Raw genomic sequence first — 16378 nt, forward strand, 5'->3', positions numbered from 1 at the left:
GGCTTTATCAGGTACAAGCTTTTGTTCTGCACCACGTAGTCTATTTATCCTTATGGTGCCTAAGGAGAATATACCCATATTATATCGGAGCATATGTATTAGCTCTAGACTGGAGAAAAAATTGTCAAAGTACACAACTGAACATGCTGGATCAGGAATAGTTTTACATAGTGAGAAGACGACTTTTGCCCCAAAGCCCAAGCCTTCTTCTGGTGAAAGTAGGTGGTATCTGAAAGTGTCTTCACCTCCATATACGAGAAAATCATAAATGAAGCCCGAAACGCCAGCTCTAACAAATATTTTGTACCCCCATTTGCGAGGCTTGCTCTTTATGTATTGTTTTCGATTACCGGCTTTTTTGCCCTTATATGGCACCATCATTTCATCAATGCTGAACCTGGTTTCATGAGGAACTCTCAAAAAGTTGGCACGTACTTTTTCAATGAGTGGCCTAACTTTAAAATACCGATCACCGTCATCAAGCAGATTGTCGTTGAAGTGGATGTACCGTCGTATCTGTTGAAATTTTTTGAGTGTCATTACATCAGCTATTTGTGAAAATCTGAATTCCTGACACCAATAGTCAGTGTAGGCCGGCATATTCACGATTCCCATTATCAAATTTATTGCAATAAAATCTTTGATGTCTTGTGTTGAAAAATTAAGAGAACGACCAATTGTTTGAGTTGAGTATAAATTGCTTTGCTCTGTAATCATGTTGAGGATGCCATCATCAAAGAAGTATTGAAAATATTCTAGTGGTGTTTTTATGGTATCTGAAGGTAACTGTTTATCGTGTATTTCGGCGTTATGTTCAAATTTCTTGTTATTCCAATGGAATTTCAGTTGCTTTCTTTGTATAGGTGCAAGGCGCCTTACAGCTAGCCGTGGCTGTTTTGAGCGTGTATTTATATTTGACGGCGATGGTGAGGCTGCTACTATTGCTGGCGATGACTCTGGTGTTTCAGGCACTATTCGGTTAAATCTAGGCTTTTTATTTCGAATAACATTTACAATGGCAGTTGGTGAAGGAGGTATGACCGAGTGAAGAGAATCTTGAGTTGAAGAATTCAAAGAAATACTTTTAGATGCTGGTTTCATTGATACTGTAGGGCAGGAAGTGAAGTTGTTTTCATCGTCAGAAAGTATGTGAAGATTTTCAAGAGAAGAAGGAAGCGAAGGAGCAGATGAAGATTCAGTACTATCGCTTTTTTGAAGATAAAAATTCTCGACTTCACTACTAGAATCCGAACTTTCTTCATTATTTGATGACTGACTGTGTTTTGGCACCAATGTGAGTATTTTGCTAGCTCTTGAAAACATATGGACCTACAAATAATATATAAAATAAGCCATGCATAGCCATATGAACAGTTATTCAGCTTGGCAGTGTGCACATACAGATACATGACGATTTTGTAAAAGTTGTTAGTAAAGCTAGCAGTGTGTACCATGAGATACATATCAAATATAAATAGAATTGTTAGTTTCTTGGCAATGTGCACGAGGAGATACATTCATTAAAAAAGTCACATGTAGCATCAACCAGACAATTAAAGAATGTCCAAAGTAATTATTTTAGTGCTAAATATATCTATAATTAATAACTTAACACATCCACTCATTCAATACATAAAAACAAGAAAAAATCATAACTTTTCTTACCTTTTTGCGAGGCAACATGTCGGAGCTTGAACTAAAGTGAAGTTTGACAGCTCATCAGTCTTACCAACACAAAAAACTAATGTTGCGTTCCGAAATTAAGAAATGGCCTAAATATTCTTAAAAAAATATCATGGTTTCGCTTAAAAATAATAACACTAGATTTTTTTAAATTCTGGTGTATCTCTACAGATACACTAACAAGAAAAGGGTTAAGAGACGCTAATGAGCTATAAATTAGGCATTTTGAACGAATCGTTGTCTATGCTGAATAGTGTTCAAAAACTTTTAAATTTTGAATAAACTTTCAGACTTGAATATTTAATGTATTTAATGTATAAAGAGATTATATTTTGAAATAAACTTGCTTGAAATCGGCTTGTATATAATTTTGAGTAATAGTAAAATGTACATAAACTTGACTAGTGGTTTTCATTGCACATCATTATATTTGAATCATTTGCTATATAAATGTGATCTTTATTCATAGAAAAGCTTGCGAACTCTTTGACTATAATGTATTGACTCAACACAAAATGGCTGGTAGGTATAATCTAGCAAGCACTAATGTATAATTAAATACAGGGTTTTACAGTGTGAGGGGAGAGCTGTGGATGTCCATGTGACCCCATGATACAATTTAACAGACAATTACTAACATGTTTTAAATAACTACAGCTTACGTTTTAACATACTGTAAAATTCCAAGATAATAGTCATACAAGTCTTAATATGTATGCTCGAGCTCTTTTGTTTATTGTGTTTTGTTTTGCGCCGGGTTGTTTCTTAAGTGTGGTAACTAGGCCATCTTTCCCAGAATTTAGAGGAGTTTAATCGACTTGAGGGGTTGGAATTCGTTTAAATAATATCTTTTTTATTATCATTTCATGCAAACTGTAGTCGAATTTCAAACAAATAAAATCCTGACCTGTCAAATTAGTTGTAAAAAAAGTATTTTTGGATTTAGCCCCACCTTCCGGGGCGTTTCTTTTTCTTTTGGGATGCTACGCGCGGTCGACCAATTTCCGACAGTGTGAACTGATTTGTGACGAAGTGCTTAGTACTGCAATCAGCTCTAGGCCGGTACCTACTACTCCTACGGCAGACTTGATCTAATCAGTCCAACGCGTAGGTGACCTGCCGCTCGGTCTAGTGCCTTCAACCTTCCCCTGGACGACAAGGCGTTCTATACATTGATCTTTACGCAAAACGGACCAATTTCGGGTCTTGTTGCGGAAATTGAGCCCACCTACCTAATACCTAATCTATGGATTGATCACCACGCCGAGATCCATGTCCGAAGAATGGACATAATAAAGGACCTTTCATAACTATCTTATCCAATAATTCTTTAAGTACTTTTGTTTTTATTACAATTAAATAGGGCCTAGGTTAAGAAATGTTTAAACAGAAGATTATAAACATTTTTAAGCCTTATTCTATCCTGATCAATCGTGACTTGTGTAATTCTTGTGTTTCCTTTTCTTTTGTATTGCATCACTATTCGCTATTCATTAATCTAGTTCTTAAAGTTCTATTTTTTCCATAAAACATTTGGTTCTGCACTTCGTGCACTCATAATTTTTATTTTTTTAGTTTTCCTCTTACTAAGGCTTCCTGGAAGAGATCGCTTATTAGTGATAAGGCCGCCCGTTGCATTCCTTGTGATTTTTATGTATTGTGTTATTTTTGCAACGAAGTTTTAATATATAAATAAAATCGCCTCGACACCAACACTATTCGATGGGATCGAGTTTGATATTTAGCTAAAGAATAATTTTCTCACGTTGTTTCCATATTTTATGCTTATAGAAGTCTGTCGTACTGTTGGCGTTTGAACGCATGAAAGTATAATTAGTAATTAACATCGGCATAGCCTATTCGTATAATTAGATTGAATTGGTTATATATAGACATTGTTACAAATTTTCCTCATGACATTTATGTTACAAAGTAAGAATTTGCAAGAAACTTTCTTTTGAAAAAAAAAAATATTTCGATGTCAAAAGTAATTTATTCTGTTTACTTTGAATTGCAAGAGCTTCTAATATTCTAACATTCTGTCGCATTGTTTGTTCGAAAGCTCAAACAACGTTATTATTAGAGGCATGTTTTACTTGACTCTTGGGACTGATTTCCAAATACAGCCTTCTAATTTGTACCTGCTGTGTTACAATGCAGGAAAATAGGGAAAATTATTTTTTGCTTCCACCCAATTTTCACCTACTTGCTTTGCTTTTTATTTCATTTTAAATATAACGCTGACATTTAAATTTTGATCCAGCATAATCGGATGAAACTCGGAAATTATTCAATCATTATTTTATTTACGAAGGTCAAATATTTTTTTATTTTTACATTTAGATACAAAAACAGAAAACAGATTGATTAGATACATACAGTTATTACACACTAAACAACATTTGAAAATCTGATATCCAATTATATCTGTACACAGCATTTTACACTAAATATCAACCAAACAACATACACATATTAAACTAAATGACAAAAAAGAAAAAAAATAAATTAATTAATTCAAATTAGGAATGTAGGTTGCAAGTATTTACCGTGAACCTGAATGTGTGATACTTTTTAAATTTACAAATACTATTGTGAAAAATATCAACTTCAGAACACACAGCCATATAATATTTGCACATTCTAACGAGCGAAACATTCTGGGATACATTGTTATTAGTTATAGGTTTTTATTTATTTATTATATATATAAGTATGTATATAACCTTTGTAGATATTTTCAATCAGTTAAACGTACATTCTTTGTGTCTTCATTTGCGAACGCTTTTCATAGCGTCGACGTGAGAAATTTGCATATGAAATTTCACATCTCACATTTTCCTTCTTAATTTAAAAGTACTTACACTGGCTGGATTATACGTAAGCTGGGACTTTTTTGCACTAAATAAACATCTGCTGCTATTTAGCTTTTGACTGCAGAACTGATTAACTACTTTTCTTTTGAACCGACTCCGAATCCAGTAAAATGCTGTATGTTCAATGAATCATGTAAATATAAGCTAAACGAAAACGTTCTGTTTTCCTAATAATATATAAACTATAATCAATAATGTATAAAGTATAATCATTCAAAAATCATTCTCTTCTCCAACGACTTCATATATACCATGGAATAGTTGTAATATGGGTTAATAAATCTAGTGACACATCTATAACGAATAAAAGTGATGGCGACTTATAGGGTATCCTAACAAGAATGTTATATTTTAATTTATGAATACGACTAAAGGGTTCATTAATTACTACCATAACTGACATATTACCATGTTTACACTTTTTATTTTTTACTAAACTTAATTACTGCTATTACATAAATTACGCTTATTTTAACACGTAAGTAACGATAAAATTTAAACAATTATAACAGAAAAAACGTTCTAAATATGAATCAAACCGTACAATGTATAAACTGGAGCATAATCAAAAGGTAATATTCAAAACTGTCCATCTAATCACAAGCTACCTGTAACCTGTAGGACATGTGGACTGTTGTCTGTTAAGATAGAGCAGTCGCGCGCAGGCATTCACGCGGATCGGTCGTGTCGCTATCATGCCGCCTTGAACGCGCGTTTCGTAAAGTAAAGACCAGGGAAATTTCCTCTAAAGTAATATTCCATTTTCAAAAAATTCGCCATTTTGATTTCCGCTAGATGAGTTATATGTCACATGGTGACACCTGTTGTTCGCGGATCGGAGTGGCATCACGATGTTTACTAATGACCTCCCCACCCCGTGACGCAATAAGTTCCTAGTTACCATGGCGGAAAAACAATTTCCGTAAAATATATTTGACTGTATACGCGATTGTCAAGTGTCGAAATTGTTACACTATGTTTACTTAGGACGGCAAATATTTCTTTCTGGCGCGAAGGAAAATTGATACGGAATTTCCTTTTTCACAAGGGAATCTAATTAAAGCTAAAAATAAGCTTTTTCGTTAACTTTGAGTTTTAACAATTTATAAATATCTAACTTTTATTGCGCATAGCTTTTCGCTAAAACAAATGATCACTATTAATGTTAATAGTACAAGCGATAAAGATAAATTTTCCGCCCACTTGATAGCTTGCTACTTTGCATTTCATTTTCATTTTTATGTCGACTCGCATAAAAGAAAACTACCAATTCTTTAAGCTTTAGTTCCAGTTACAATGAAAATTGCCTTGTTTTATGATTCTATTATTAGCACACGGTTTGATGCTTTCAGTATCATCAATTTTAGAAATAAATTTTGCTAAGTTATGATGATTAAAGACAAGAAAATATTAGAATCTAGTAATTAATAATTTTAATAATAATAACATGTGTTGGCGTGCACGCGCCGATGCTGCGCTAAACTAAAAATATATACAAAACACAATAATAATTATTATATTTTTTTAGTACTTCCAGTCAATAATTAAGCAGTTAATTATTTACTCTGATAACTCTTCATGTCACCATTTAATTACGTAATTTGTATGCTAATACTCTTGGCATAATTTTAATCGTTAATTTCTAATCGTATTATTTTAAAACATGTTTTTTACCATTACAGTACTGTGTTTAATGCAAGTAAACGTGCGAATATGACAAAAGTGTGATACATTGACGGAAAGTGAAATTACCTGTGACAAAAGTTGTTAAGTGAAGTGAATTTACATGTGACAGGAGATAACGAGTGATATGACAATGCGGCGAGCCTTGCTTGATGGCAGGCAGGGATCTGTCGACGGAAACAGTAGTGTTAACGACAAGGAGTTGGTACACAAGTGTCATAGTGATCCAGGTGGAGGGAGGGCTCTCGGGGCACCCAGGGCTCAGAGGCACCGCTCAATGTCTGGTGCCCTGAGGAAATGCGTCTTAACCCTGGATGGATACTCGTACGTTATAGGTATGGATGGTTGCTTAGTAAAATACTTTTTAGTGCAATCGGGAACAATTTGGTATCGGCTTCATATTTTGTATTTAATCTCAGTTAGTTATTAAGATCATTGTAGTATCAGCCTGTTTGTTAATCCAATTCATATTCAAATTACCTGCGTGTCCTTCCACCATTAATATCCAAACAATTTAATATGGGTTAATCCAGGCGTTTATTCCTATACGTTTTCAAACGTTTATAAAATTCTGAATCAAAAATCGGTTGTCTGTACAGTCGATTTACTGACGATAGTTGAAAGTGACAACGTAAATACTGATAAAATTGTTGCAATTTTCAAAAGAAAATTTCAATTTTATTTGTTTGATAGATATTTTGTATGGATATAGAGAAGGAGGTAAATAGAAATCACAATTGAATTGATCAAGTTACATTTATTTGTACGCATGCAAGCGTATTTATACTTCAAGCTTTAAATGGAACTTATCAGAGGTAACGACGCGCCGCGAGGTAACGCTGCTCAATCAAGTCATAAGACGTTGTCACAAAAAAATCTGAACGTAAGATTTTAGTCTAACTAAATTCAATTAAAACTGGTATTACAGCAAACAGTCTATGTACTTAGCGAAATTATATTCTAATTAAATGCACAGCACAAATAAACATGATGTTGAGATGCCTGCCGTCTTTCAAAGCTGACGTATATTTAATTAAGGCACTAACTTTCATAGCTACTACAGTGAAATGTGATCGTCTGATAATAATCAAGTTATGAGTAGGAATCAGATTTCTGTATCTGATTTTAAATAGATTTTTCTGTATTAGCAAATAGTTGATCAGCCTTCTGCTCCAGCCCTTTTTAACCTCTAACCACCAGGAGTACCAGGATGACAATTGTAAAACTATTAAAGGAGTATAGAATTGCCTATTCTCCTCAAGGTGCTGCAAGGTGCTCAGATAAAATATGTGAAGACACCCGCTGGAGAGGTGTCCAGGAAAATGAAATGTGGGAAAACCACAAAAGCAATGAGGAGCCGAAGACTTAGATAAGATTTCTGGGTAGAATTTGATGGAGGAAACAGAATAGATCCATATGGATTTCAATGAAACGGAAATAGTAACTAATGTATAATAATAACAAAAAAATACTTATATCAAATTGGTATATGTAATTTTTTAACAGTAAAAAATAAAATGGTTTTATTATTATTAATAGCTGCAGAATGTAACGATACCACAATTGAAACGAATATTAGAAAACTTTATAGATTTCAGATTTATAATAGATCGGATTTCAAAGGATAGGAATATAAATATCAAAGCATTTTCAACCGATATTCGTATGTACAAACGAAATGGATAAACAAATTGAAATACTCCATGAATTAAACATGAATTCTGCGTTATTCAAAGAATATTCATAAAAGTTTACTAATTATTCCGACTTTATATGACTGAAAATATGCTAGGATGACGTTTTATTTGTAGAGCGAGTGATTATTTTTTATTGACCCTTTGATACAGGAAAATATGCTTAAACAGACACCTGTAAACATTAACAGTTACTCACTCACTTTGCTGACTTTGAGACCCAAGAAATGCCTTGGTCTCTGAAATGAGATTCCAACTTTTCTTGTCCTATGCCAGTTCCCGCAAATTGCCGATCCAGCGGTAAATAGGCCAGCTCATGTAAGCCTCCGTCACTCGCCAGATCTTGGCGAAGAAGACAAAATGATTGAAGGAGGAGGAGAAGAGATTTTAGAGGTATTTGAGGAGTTTAAAGGCGATAACGTACCGGGTGCAGATGACAGATAACATGTCAGGATATCTGACAAATTTCGCAGTCATATGTTTTTAAAATTTTCAAGGACAAATGTTAAATACTTTGGGGTTTTAAGTAAATTTTAGGCGTAAACGTTATATTAATTTTCCATTATTCCTTAATGACTTTTTATTATAGATTATACACACATTCAATAAACCCAAATGAAGTTTAAATATTTGAATGATTTTTTACTCTTGACATCTAGAGTAGAAAATCATTCTAAAACTATATTTATAAAGGAGCCTCATTTGTTAGCGACAGCTTTGTTTTTTGGGCGATAAATCATACTGACAATAACTTTCTATACGCAGCAGTTTAGGATTGAAGCATATAGTAGTTATATATGATAGTTACCATAAGCTTATAAAGCGTTCTAGGGCATAGTTACTTCGATACTTCAGTTTTATATGTGGTCACAAAATTTACAATTTGCAAACATTTAAGTACGATTTTTTTAAATATTTTTTTTTATATTAAAAAAAATTCTCACTTTTATTCCATCAGCAGTACCCGAGCGCCACACATTTTTTTAAAAGAATTTCTATTGATTTTTACCTTTCGTAAATGTTTGAACTTTTTTTACATATTATGTATTTCATCGTTTTCTATATCTTTACTATAATTGTTTTTTGTTATATATAATAAATGTTTGTAGGATTACGAAATAAAAACAGACTTAGTTTTTAAACTGCACTGTTATAACTAACGTTCTTATATATTATACCAATATCGTAAACACAAATTGACAGACAGATAAATATTAACACGAATATTGATGTTAAAGTATATTCGATTAGAGCAAAAGCTTCGTAATCTGTGACATCAACTAACCAGTAATCAGTGACACAGCGTGACGTCACCGTCTTATCACTGATAAGAGATAATGATGTCGCGTTAATCGAGTATTTGTGTATTTAATGCTTACGTATAAATAAATACCGTATTGTTTTGATGGCATATTGTTCTATATAAATTAACATCTTTAATTCTATAGAAGATTTTTACGGTACTTAGAGTTCGCTTAACTACTAAAATTAGATAACATTATGAAGACGAGGCCTATAATAAATAAATCAGTAAGGCTGCAACATTCTTAGTTCCAGGGCTCAGATTTCTGTACCTGTTTGTATGATCATTCGTCAATCTAATAGTCAAGAAGGTGATGAACCTCCAGTCCCTAACACACGCCTTTTTGAGTGTAATTCAAGCCGGTTTTCCTCACGACGTTTTCTTCACCGTTCGAGCGAATGCTAACTAAATGCGCATAAAGAAAGAAGATTTTGTGCACAGCCGGGGATCGAACCTACGGCCTCAGGGATGAAGCTGATCTAGGCTTCTAAAGACGTTTGCTAAATTTCTTAACAGTATATTATGTTATCTACAAATTTCAAAGACATAAGTTTAAGTTTTTAACTATATGAACCATAAACAATAAATCTAATTTTCCTTTATATATTTTATAAAAAAGCTCGAGGCAGTATTAGCGGCATTGGCGCCATCGGCAAAGAATTCATTCAAAATTTTATTGAGGGAATCGAACACGACCCTTCATAATCCCTACTACTAGATTATCTTTTCTATTTCATTTATCTATAACTACAATATTATCATATAACGAAACCACGCAATCTAGATCAATACGAATAATTCATATTACAATTATGCCCACACCAACTCCCATATATGGCATGTATAACCTTCATGCATACAATACCAATTGTATGAACTGGATTGTATTTAGACGCATATATGCATTTACAAATTAAGCTGGTCTTGATAGCTTACATCATTTCACAAAGATACGACTGGTAGTAGAGTTGTGAAATTGCTAATATTATGTTTCATTTCCTAAACTTACCATCTATTAATGGTGGCGGCTTTAAGAACTTTTTTAGTATTATGTTAGTATGACAGAATAAATTACGATCCAGGCTATTATTATCCTTGTCTGTCTTCAGATCAGGGACCAGTGATTTTTTATCTATCTATCTTATTTTATAACTAAGCAAGCTTTAACCAGGCGAGAGGGAACGATGACGTGAAGATTCAATTGATTGATTTATTCATAATAAATAAAATTCAGTCACGCATACAGAAATATTTTCTTCAAAATGGTGGTTCCTTTACACATTTTTCTGGAAACAGAAACTGCACGAACGAGTAGACAGAATAAGATGGTATATTGTATATATATGGATCGACTCAGAAATCTATAATAGAGATACTTTAGTAAAATACGTCGTTATGGTCTGTATATTGAAGAGTATATACATTTTTATTTATAACAATGTTGGTTGGGCTATCAACAATTCTCATTGTGAAACAATTTTCATCTATCAGAGATGGGTGAATTTACCTATCCGCATCATAAATTTCGCTTATTGAACCCAAAGTATGAAATAGTTAAACATGTTCAGTTCGCTTTGAACTTTTAATCAAATTAATAGTTTGGTTGTATGAGTTATTGTTTCAATATTGCTTTACAATACTTGAAGTTTCATTATGAAAAGTAACCATTGTACGAGATCACCATAGTAACAGATCCATTTAAAACATATATTATATATAAAATGATAACACAAAACGTTCTGTGTTATTATCATTATACCGTTATACTAAGGTTTAAGGACCTTGTTTTTATCGATTATTGTTTAATACATTGTATTGTTGGTTATAAGGCCCAAATATTTCGTAATCTAATCGTTCTGAATAATACATAAAAAACCTATAATACATTCACTCCAGAGAAAATTGAACTTCAGTACCTGGAGAAAATACAACAAAAACACGTGGTAATCCATGTTAATAAAACACTCCCCACTCTCCGCCATATATAAAAACGAATAACAGGACAGTAATTAAAATGATGCATTCAACATAAGATCCCTATTATCCAAAACAATACAATTGGATCTCAGCCTTGAGAAAAGTCAGTAAAAGAAAGAGAAATAGAAACAAACAATAGTCTAGTATTATACTCTAAAAAATGACTTAATTTTTACAAAATATACTAATACTCAAATGTAAACTAACATTGGTAAGGTTTGTATAGTAAAAAATATAAATAATAAAAAGTCTTTATTCATTTTAAGTATATTTTCTTTTCAAAGTGTAAGATGGGTATTTTTACTTATAAGGGAAACCCTTTTGAGTGCTAGGGTTCCCAGCTCTTCCATAGCAAACTTAATTACTTAAAATAATAACATTATATTTTAGCCTATTATTTTTGAGCCGTTTCCTTTTTCTGTTTTGTATAGATTCATTAATAAAGCTCTAGTCTCATTCTTGTCTAGTCTAGTCGCCAACATTCTGCTGCACTGTATAAAATCTTATCTAAAAATAGACATATGACGTATGACATATATGTAAGAAATGTATAAAAGGACTTGTGAGAAGTAAGAGAATCACCCTGATTCTTTTATTTAAATGCTGCACCAATTGACTTACGGCGCGGGCGCTGCGATGATTTGCGCTCATTAAATATAACTACTTTCTCAATGCAATATTGTATTATTGTGTGTTAGAAATAAATATTAAATTAATTAAGCGGATATAAACGCGAATATCTTTTATTTACATATATTTATGTAATGAATACTTACTTTCTTAATAACTACTCCGACAAATAGCTTTGATATGACAGGAGTTGTAAGAGACTATCAAATTTGACAATTGACTTCCCAAAATTGACAAACAATCATAAATAAAGCTAAAGTATTTATATATAAACAAACTTTATATATAAATACTTTAGCTAAGTGGACTCCTTGTGTGCGCAAAGGCCTCTACTGTGTTTAAGATTATATCCATAGATTTAAACATTGTATGTTAATATGTATTTTATATGTTAAATGTTCAATGCATATTTTATATATAATTGACGTCATTTAGCATTTTGCATAATTTATACATTATCTATTGCATTGCATTGCATTTAAAGTAGTCTGAAGGTAATGAATGGTTTTATTTTTAACAACGAATCATGCGTAGAATTTATTATACCATATTTGTTATTATTAGCAAAGAGGTATGTATTATATAGTATAGTAGCTAAGTAGTTAAGTTCTTGGAGTCGGTTTAAGGTATATCAACATAATATATAACGGTTTGGTTGACATAGAAGTTTGACCTAAATTGAGTTGGACAGGAATATTTCTTTGGTATTAAACTGTTAGAAGACGCTTCTACTTACTTTACTCAAATTGTAATAATTAATTTAATTATTGAAGTGAATCTTCTTCATCGGCGTTGGAAAAAAAACCGTCACAATTTTAGGTTACGCGCCATCTTTGTCTTCTCACTGCCACGGTTGACTGACAGATATTCGAATCCATTAATAACAAAAATATATAATTACGATAACAATGATAGTAATAAATCTATAACAATCAATGAAAGTCTAACTCTGATTCTGTAAAAAATAGTTAATTAATTTACAAAATATATACAATATATTTATATTTATTATTTTTTATTTAATTTAGAATATATCTATATAATTAGATTTCCCTGTTTATTATATAAGACTAATAAAACTAACTTAAATATAAATATATTCCAGTTTTTATAAATAGTACGAAACACAATAAAATCAATGATTATTATCGACACATGCGATTAGAGTAGATGACATGAATTGAGCCTCTCATATGTCAAGGGATAGCTGACATAAATCCTTGTCTGTGACGGGAGTTTTGAATGATGAATGGTGAGCTGCGATTGAAAGCAGATCATAAGAGTTTCGAATGGACAGTTAGCAGACCACTTGGGATTGTTACTGTTTCAAATTGGAGAACAAATGTCATTCGCAGTTCGAAGTTTGCTTGAATTTATTAGGATTTCAAAAAATTGCAATAGCTTTAGTTTATTAACATTTCTATACAACGTAGCAGTATTTATAGGATTTCGTATAAAATAAAACAAGATCTTATCTATTAACCCGACAGTTAAAAGAGTGGCGGAGAGTTTATTACCAGCTCTTCTCTTCCGTTCTACGCCCTCGATTTGAGAACTGGCAGTAAATGTAAAATTAGGTTCATTTAAATTTTTTTTTGACGTTCATACGTGTACATTTTGTTACCTATATGAATAAATGAATTTTGACTTTTTGACTTTTGACAAGTTATTGTTATATTAATTTTTAATTTATAATAAATTATTTTTATTGCTTTTAAATGCAGTAAAATTGTATGTGCTAAATATTACACAATAATAATAATAGTACACTACATCAGGTAGACCTGTGCTCATTAATTTTAAAATTAATTTTAATTTTATTGACATGAAATATTCCGTAAGTATGGAGCAATGGCAGACATATTTCTACGTCTATTTCATAGGTTTTTTATATAAATGGGTGACTTGTGTCGGACATGCTTTGATTTATAAATAAAGAGAAAATATTGGTAAACAGTTTTTGAGAGCTGCATTGACTTTGATTTTTCGTTATATAATAACCAAATGTAAATAAAGGTGAAAATATCGTATCGAACGATTTGTTTTTGGTATTTGTACCGCGTTTATATGGGTGCCTTTGATCTGTCGCTATTCACAGAGCTTGAACATTTCAAAATCAGCTTTGACTATTCTGTATTCAGTAGGACGTGGATTCAGTCTTGTTATTTACTCAACGTTTTGTGTCTTAGGAATTTGTAATACATAAAGCCGCATTTTTATTCGCTATTGGTAGGTGAATGAATGAGTGCGTGCTCCTATTTTATCATGCCTCCTGGTGATAGAGGACAAATCTTTGTTTTTAATTTATTTTATTATTCTTTATTTCTTAAGATATCATATGGAACATGGTGTAATGGCTGCAGGTCTTTACAAACGTTGTGTAAAATAAAAAACTTAGCGATTAAAAAAATGGCGGAGAGATTATTGCCAGTTCTTCTCTTCTGTTTTACGCCCTTGATTGAACTTTTTGAATTAAAATTGAAAGAGAACTGGCAGTAAATGTAAAGTTAGAAGCATTCAATATATATTTCTTTTTTGACATTCATAAGTGTAAATTAAGCTACCTATGAATAAATTATTTTTAAATTTCAATTTATGGGCATTTAAGATTCGCATGAACGGCGAACGAAAACATCGCGACCGGCTTTATGATTAAGGTAGGTTAAAGTTAAGGCGGAAATGGATTAAGATAGGTTATTGGGTTTGGGTATATATTGACAAATAATCATAAAGCTCATACAACCTGAAGTCCAGACTTATTTATTTCACAGGAGGCCATTAAAAATATTATTGTAACTTCGCTTGTCTATTTAATGACGATGTAACCTAATACTATAATAAATCTTCTTAATTCCACAAGTAATATCGCATTCGCTATGACCTTTTGTGGCATTTCAGATTTTAGGTCACACAGCATCCGCGGATTGACAATCACTGTCTGCGCTCCCACTGTGAATAGCTCAGAACTTAATTGGAATACTAAGAAAACGCTCTAGTTTTTCTAAACAAAACCTTGATTTTGACTTTGAATAGTAACATCTTGTTGGATATCTTTTGTATTATATTTGTCAAACACTCAAGAGTATGGTAGGTTAAAGTTCTATTTCTTGAAGTGGATAATTAATGCGAGAAAAGTATATGGTTTTAAATGTTACAACACATTAGATATTATTCATAATAAAGGTTGTCGTTCCTCTTTGATATAAACTCTTTTGCAAAAGGAAAAATATGGATAATAACGGTAGGTCGATTTCAGTTCCTCTTCTTTTTACAATTTTTCTGCAATAACTCCTATTAGCTGGAAGCTTTCAAAAAAATATACGGGACGGTTCGGTATAATAAACTCTCCTGGAATCGGCTTATACCATTGCTTCGATGATCTAATTAATAAATAGACAATCAATTTGTATATCAGGGATAATTTAAAAGAAAATGAATTTTCAAAATCACAACAGTTTTAAGTTTTTAAGTTATAACCGCTCTTTATCATAATATTAGAAGATTAATTTATTCGTATCCATATTATATTTATCATATATCATTAAACGTAATGTTATATAGGCATAACTAAAGACGAGATCAATTAAATATACCTAGTTAAACTGCCTGTCGGAGTCTCGCGAGTGTTTTGCTGGTTTTGTTTTTACGTGCTTAGCTTGCGCCGATAAGTAATCTAGAAGTCAATCAATTCTAAAGTAATATAATACAAGACAGTAGAAAATTATAATTTAAAGAAGTATTATAGATAAGATGTTTTGATGATTTGCTTTTTAATTTTTAAAGAGTACCGAGAGTTTTTTACGCCGGCTTTTTCTCTCGTCCTCCCTCTGTCTTCTTTGCCGATGAGTCGATGCCTACAGGTTCAAATTTAATGACGTGGAATAAGTGATACCTATCTACTCTATGTTATGTTCCATAATAAACGTATTTTTATTTTATTTTTATTATAAGTATATAAATTGAGTGGCTTAAGAACTCGTACATTATTTATTTCCATGCTTCCAATTCAAACTCGCCCATATATAAACATTTTCAGTAATAGGTTATCTATCTATCTATCAAAAAATCAATTAATTTAAACAGTAGATTCTAAAAAAAGTTTACAAAATGTGTACCTACCAAACTGGTAATCGTGCTCTGTATCACGTTCCTCACATCAACACCAACTATGCAAAAGCGTTTGATTTGTATCGTGCAGCCTGTACATTTAACCACTATTTATTGATTTGTTTAAGCTATCGCGGAATGTGCTTAATTAATTAATTATTATTTGTATTAAGAATATTCATAGCTCTATATAACCTTCACCATGAACCCATATACACACCGTCACACAACACAGCATTATATTTATTGAGTTAAATGTATTTAATAATTTTTATTGTTTACTATTATAAATCTTTGAACCTTCATTTTTTTATTGAGTAAGTTATATCTATAAATGTATATTTTAAAGACATTACATAACTTTTTTTGTATGTATTACGAAATTTTACGTATACAATTTATATTAGCTGTAGCGGTACATAGTA

The 16378-nt window shown here is 31.8% G+C and overlaps 1 protein-coding gene across 3 annotated transcripts in view; it reads left to right on the forward strand.

Annotated features, from left to right (window-relative positions):
* The window catches only part of LOC110993001 (calcium/calmodulin-dependent 3',5'-cyclic nucleotide phosphodiesterase 1), a 175992-nt gene that overhangs the window by 39519 nt on the left and 120095 nt on the right, over positions 1-16378 (forward strand). The window contains exons 1-2 of one of the 3 annotated variants that reach the window (XM_022259041.2): positions 5226-5309; positions 6242-6577. The exons of the other annotated variants lie outside the window; for them this stretch is intronic. Coding sequence (XP_022114733.1) covers positions 6370-6577 — 208 coding nt within the window. The 5' untranslated portion in view covers positions 5226-5309; positions 6242-6369. Of the gene's footprint in view, positions 1-5225; positions 5310-6241; positions 6578-16378 lie in introns of those variants that run through there. 3 annotated transcript variants of the gene reach the window in all.

Source organism: Pieris rapae, chromosome 12 (genome assembly GCF_905147795.1).
Source record: "Pieris rapae chromosome 12, ilPieRapa1.1, whole genome shotgun sequence".
Classification (NCBI taxonomy): Eukaryota; Metazoa; Arthropoda; class Insecta; order Lepidoptera; family Pieridae; genus Pieris; species Pieris rapae.